Raw genomic sequence first — 6,354 nt, 5'->3', positions numbered from 1 at the left:
AGACACGTTTTTTCGTGTGAAGAACTGCAGACACGTGACACCATTTGTAAGAACAACGGAGCCTTTGTTTGTGAACAAATCATTGTGCAATGTGTTCAAGACATGTCAAAGAAGAGTCGGACATGCTTTCGCAGAAGACTGCAAACAAACGACACCGTTTGCATTAACGATGAGCGTTTGCAATCAGTACAAATCACATATCACAACAAAGGGAAACACACACACACACACAAAAGTGAGGAAATGCATACAAAACAGACACACAGGAAGATGAAGAGCAATATAAACTCTCAAAAACTCATGCGATTTTCAGTTTCTGTCCACCAATATCACTCAAGGCATTATTGGTCAACCCACAGCAAACCCCTGCATGATACGATGTGTAAATTAGAATTTCCAAAGACAAAAGCAAGAGAGAGAGACAACAAACAAACAACTGACCTTAGCTGAAGCTTTGTCGTCAGTCAGTTTAGGGTTGGCTTGTTTTCGACTAAACATCTTGGGTGTGACAAACTGAGGACTGGCGCCGTCATAGAATGAGTTTGGATGAAATGTGTCACCTTGCTGATGGGTGTGGTGCTGATCAGCTGGTGTTGTTGGTGTTGTGGTTGTTTGTGGAGTATGCTGAGGGAAAGAAATCATACAAGAACAGGTTACCAAAACCCCAAGGAAATGATATCTGCTCTGCATTCATATCGTTACCATCAAACAATCCTCAGAAAGCCCTTGGCTAACGTTTGTCCTCAGTCAACTGCCCTCTACCAGCAAGCAATAATTCAGCCTTTATCAGCCTTTTTGTGTCCCATGCTCCACTTGGATTTTTTTCTTACTTTTCTTTAATGTGTCCGACCATGAACAAAGCATTTATAACTTGACATTAAAATCAACATTAATGTATAGCACATACACCATGGTCTGCATGCATTCCTATCTGTATAGACCTCTCTATCTACCTACCTACCTACCTACTTATCTATTTATCTATCTATCTATTTATCTACCTACCTACTTATCTATCTACCTGTAGACCTGTCTATCTATCTATCTATCTATCTATCTATCTATCTACCTGTAGACCTATCTATCTATCTATCTGTAGACCTATCTATCTATCTATAGACCTATCTATCTATCTATCTATCTATCTACCTACCTACCTACCTACCTACCTACCTACTTATCTATTTATCTATCTAACTACTTATCTACCTACCTACTTATTTATCTACCTGTAGACCTATCCATCTACACTGTTATCAGATAAATTCTTTCAGTTCTTTCTAATGTTATTTGAATTAACACAAAAAAAAATATTTTTCTTGTAGTGTTTTATGCTTTTATTTTCAGTACTTCTATTCTTCCATTACAAATTTTGTTCATCATTTTTGAAAATTTGAATAAATTTTACTTATTTCCAGACACGTGATCGTGGAGGGCCACGTGATCGTGGAGGGCCAAGTAGAAAAAAAAGAAAAATGAACTTTTTTCAGTTTCTGTCTACCAAATCTTCTCACATGTCTTTGGTCAGCCCTTCTCAAGTGCTTAAGGTACCGCACAGAGGGACTGAAGCCAAAACCATATGCTCAAGGAAGGAAAACTCCACCTCACACACTCTCAGCATTTCATCTGACCTGTTCAGGCCAATGAGGATTCAGTGAACAAGCTCATCCACAAGGGTCAGTACCAATCCATGAGGGAATTTGGCTCAACAGATAGGAGGCGGCGAGCTGGCAGAAACGTTAGCACGCCGGGCGAAATGCTTAGCAGTATTTCGTTGTCTGCCATTACGTTCTGAGTTCAAATTCACCCGAGGTTGACTTTGCCTTTCATCCTTTCGGAGTTGATAAATTAAGTAACAGTTATGCACTGGGGGTCGATGTTATCGACTTAATCCCTTTGTCTGTCCTTATTTGTCCCCTCTATGCTTAGCCCCTTGTGGGCAATAAGGAAATAAGATAGGATGTTCTCATGATACTGTTGCCTTCATTTGATGGGCAATCTGACTGAAATGACCCGACCAGCAACATGATGCGTTTCTTTAACATGACAACACTCACCCCTGCCCCATGCTAATTTGACAAAAAATACGACTCAGGAGCTTAGTTGGGAAGTTCTACCATGCTTGCCATATTCTCCTGAAATATCACCTTTTGGGGTCGCTCTCTGACACTCTGTGGGGTGTTTGGTTCAACAATGATTTGGAACTGAAAATGTGGTTCCATGAATTCTTCGAGTCAAAACCTGAGAGAGACATGTTTTTGAAATTGCCATATCAGCTGTGTCCCCAATACGCAGATAAGGAGTTGGACAAGAATTCCACCTGGTGTGCTCTATGCAGTCTAAAGGGGTGCAAGGTGTAGGGAAAACAAAGACAGGCTGACAGTGAATAGAATCTTTACCTGTGACAGGTGTGCAGGAACAGCGAGCCCTTAGAACACCAATAAAGTAAGTTCCTTGTAATATTTAATAGGCTCTGTAGAAGTAGTTGATAAGGGGTTCTGTTACCTAGGAGACCTAGTGGGGAGTGGGGCAAGTGTACTGAAAGTGTTGTAGCCAGAATTAGAATCAGATGAAGAGAATTTGGGAAACTATTACCTCTGTCGATGATGTTTTGTTTACTTATCTCTGCTAATGAGATTTTCTCTCCGAGTGAATGGTAGGTTGTACGATGCTTTGGGTATGAATGGTGATGCTGCATGGTAGTGAGACATGGGTTCTGAATGCAGAGGATGTGCGAAGGTTGGCAAAGAATGATGTGAGTGTGATCCACAAGATGTGTGATGTTAAATGGGCACAAACGGCAAAGCATAGACGAGCTGAGAGGAAGATCTGGGTATAAAAGGAACCGATGATGGTAGTGTGCAGCAGAAATGGTGAGATTGGAATGGATGTGTGATGCATATGAATGATGAGAGATGGGTGAAGAAGTGCCATATGGAAGGATAGAATGGAAGACGACGACGATCAAGATGTGGAGATGAGTGATGATGGCTTCCAGGAAGCTAAACCTTACACAAGAGACGACAAAGGAAGAACAAATGTGAAGATGCTGTGTTGGAGAAGAAGCGTCCAGCACTGGCAACAAGATGTAAAAATGATGACGGCAATAACAACAATGATGACGACGATGATGATGATAAAAATAAGACAATAATGACAATGACAACGATGATGATGATGATGATGATGACTTGCATATAAATAACACTTCTACACAACTTCAATATGAAAAAAGGCAAGGGCAGAGGAGGGGGGAGGCGTTCCTTCGATATTGGTCTACAGAGTGATGGTGTGAGGAGACGACATCATTCACCCACTTTTTCAACTCAGCCTCTTTCTCTTTGTCACGAGGGAAGATCGTGTGGGTGAATGATGTTGTCTACCAATACTGAAGGATTGCCAGGCACATTTTGTGTATAGGGACAGTAAGGCCCATCGCCAAACTTTGGTGCCTTGGGGTGCCTCAAAATATTCTGGGGTCACTAATTGGATTGCAGGAAGATTTTTGCAAACTGTATTTTCTAAATCTGAGGGTGCACCGGGGGCAGTGCCATACAGTGCTCCCCCTTACCGACGGGCATGTTAGTCAGACTTCAAAAAATGAATTGCAGGAAGATTTTCTAATTCTGAGGGTGCATCATTGAATAGTTAGGGGGCAGTGCCATCCAGTGTCCCCTACCCCCTTAGCAACAGGTACGGGAACAGCCATCTTGAATAAATTAGCACACATTTCAATCTCAGAAAACTAAGCCAAGGAAAGTTACTTACTGTAAGCCTGGTGTCTTGAGCTTAACAACTGGTTATAAACATGTAAGCATACCAGAGGCAGGGGTTTTGTGGTGAGACAGATTGAAACTAGGTTTTCGATTGAAAATTTCATACAATTACTGTTATTACTGGAAGTCAAGAAGGTGGCAAGTTGGCAGAATCGTTATCACGTTGTGCAAAATGCTAAGTGGCATTTCATCTGTCCTTACGTTTGGAGTTCAAATTTCACTGAGATCGATTTTTGCCTTTCATCTTTGCGGGGTCAATGGAATGAGTACCAGTGAAACACTGGGGTCAATGTAATCGACTAGATGTAAAAATGATGATGGCAATGACGATGATGATAAAAATGATAAAATGATGATGATAAAAATTCCAGGCCTTGTGCCTATAGTGGAAAGGATTACTGGAAGTTGAGATTATAAAACGAAATGAAGATCGAGTCACAAAATGGACTATTCTAGATGCAGGATATTATAAAGGGTGTCCAATCACTCTTCCGTTTCTCCACAAACAGCCCAAACGAACACAATAGGGTAAGTGTCTCACTTCTCTTTCAGGTATTTTTACATAAACTCATAATGGGATTTTTACTAAAATCTTTCTATGAGGGTGAGTCAAAAAGTAATGCCATTTTGTTTAGGACAGGTATAATTACCAACACAGGAACATGTATCATACATCAAAATGAAGCTGGTCCTCTGTGGATCACATCCCTACTCCTCAACATAGTTACCGTTTCTCTCAATAGCAATGTTCCACCTTCGAATGAGAGCCCCGTAAAATTCTGTTGACTGTTCTTTGAGCCACTTCTTCACTACAGTTTTCACTTCTTCGTCAATGGAATAATGTTTGCCTCTCAAACCCTCTTTCATGGGGCCAAAGAGATGATAGTCTGAAGGCGCTAAATTATTCCAGTGATTATTACAGTCGGATACCCTACTTTAAATGCTAAACGGTTATATTAGGGTAATTCTTCTAATTCTTAACATTTCCTTTTAGAATGGTATAGAAAAAGAGAGAGAACCCCCTCCCCCCAGGGGCCCTACTTTTATGGGACCTAACAGCTATGGGGTTACTGTTTTAGGGGATTTGGTTCAGCCAAGTAACATGCCTCACACTTCCCAAACACCCCCATGTAGTTTCTGTATTCTGTCTGTCTCTCTCTCTCTCTCTCTCTCTCTTACTTGTTTCAGTCATTGCACTGTGGCCATGCTGCAGCATAATCTCGAAGGGTTTTAGCTGTAGAAATCAACCCCAATATTTGGGGGTTTTTCTTTCTTTTCATTTCTTTTTTTAAAGTCTGGTATTTACTGTATCAGTCTCTTTTGCTGATTCGCTAAGTTATTGAGACGTAAACCAACTAAAACTTATTCTCAAGTAGTGAGGATGGATTGGTAACACACACACGGTTAGACAGGTCCAAGCATGGCTGTGAGGTGAAGCTTGCTTTGTAAGCTTGTGTTTTCAGGTTCAGTCCCACTGTGTGGCACCTTGGTCAAGTGACTTCTTCTAGAGACCTAGGCACACCAATGCCTTGTGAGTGAATTTGGCAAATGGAAACTCTGTGGAAGTCTGTTGTATATGTGTGTGTGTGTGTGTGTGTGTGTGTGTGTGTGTTTATCACCCATCACAACTTGACACCTGGTGTTGGTTTGTTTACGTTCTCGTAACTTAGCAATTCAACAAAAGGTCACCAACAGAATAAGTACCAGACTTGAAAAAGATTTTTAAAAAACCCCATAAGTACTGGGGTCGATTCGTTTGACTAAAGCCTTTTCAAAGTGGTGCCCCAGTGTGGCCACAGTCCAATGACTAAAACAAAAGATAAAAGAACTGAACAGAAACTAAAAACAAAGAAAAAAGGAAAAGAAAAAAGCAATAGAAGCCAACAACAACAACAACAACAACAACAACAACTACAACAACTACGTACTCTGGAGTTATTCTGGTTGTTCACCGTAACTTTCCGTTGGGTCTGATTACCGGAATATGTGGGCCTTGCGGATTGGTTCTGGTTGGCATATTGGGAGGTACGTGCTGGGAATGGGCTGGTCATTGTAGGTTGGTTTAGATGCTTCCCATACGACAAGTTCATCATATCATGGGTGGTAAGATGATAGCCACAGTTCGGTACATTGCTGCAAAATAATAATAATAATAATAATAATAATAATAATATAAGTAAATAAATAAATAAATAAATAATTAAATAATAATTATTTCTGCTATAGGCACAAGGCCTTGAAAATTTTTGGGGGAAGGGGGCGAGTCGATTACCTCAACCCTAGTGCATAACTGGTACTTAATTCATCAATCTAGAAAGGATGAAAGGCAAAGTTGACCTTGGCAGAGTTTGAACTCAGAACGTAAAGACAGATGAAATACCGCTAAGGATTTCGCCTGGTGTTCTAACAGTTCTGCCACCTTAATAATAATAATAATAATAATAATAATAATAATAATCCTTTCTACAATAGGCACAAGGCCTTGACATTTTTTTAAGGTCGGGTGCTAAGTCAATTACATTGACCCCAGGGCCCAACTGTTACTTATTCTCTCATTCCCGAAAGAACAAAAGGCAAA

General features: G+C 40.5%; 1 protein-coding gene across 1 annotated transcript in view; it reads right to left on the bottom strand.

Annotated features, from left to right (window-relative positions):
• Nucleotides 1-372: 372 nt before the first annotated feature.
• LOC106881569 (5'-3' exoribonuclease 1) overlaps nt 373-6,354 on the bottom strand; it is a 75,659-nt gene continuing 69,677 nt past the window's right edge. Inside the window, exons 28-29 of the mRNA XM_052976888.1 lie at nt 5,705-5,909; nt 373-624 (exon numbers count right to left, since the gene is read on the bottom strand). Coding sequence (XP_052832848.1) covers nt 388-624; nt 5,705-5,909 — 442 coding nt within the window. The 3' untranslated portion in view covers nt 373-387. The remainder of the gene's footprint in view (nt 625-5,704; nt 5,910-6,354) is intronic.

The sequence above is a fragment of the Octopus bimaculoides genome, chromosome 26, assembly GCF_001194135.2.
Source record: "Octopus bimaculoides isolate UCB-OBI-ISO-001 chromosome 26, ASM119413v2, whole genome shotgun sequence".
Classification (NCBI taxonomy): domain Eukaryota; kingdom Metazoa; phylum Mollusca; class Cephalopoda; order Octopoda; family Octopodidae; genus Octopus; species Octopus bimaculoides.
Note: the sequence above shows the minus strand (reverse complement) of the source record. Positions and strands in the feature narration are given on the sequence as shown.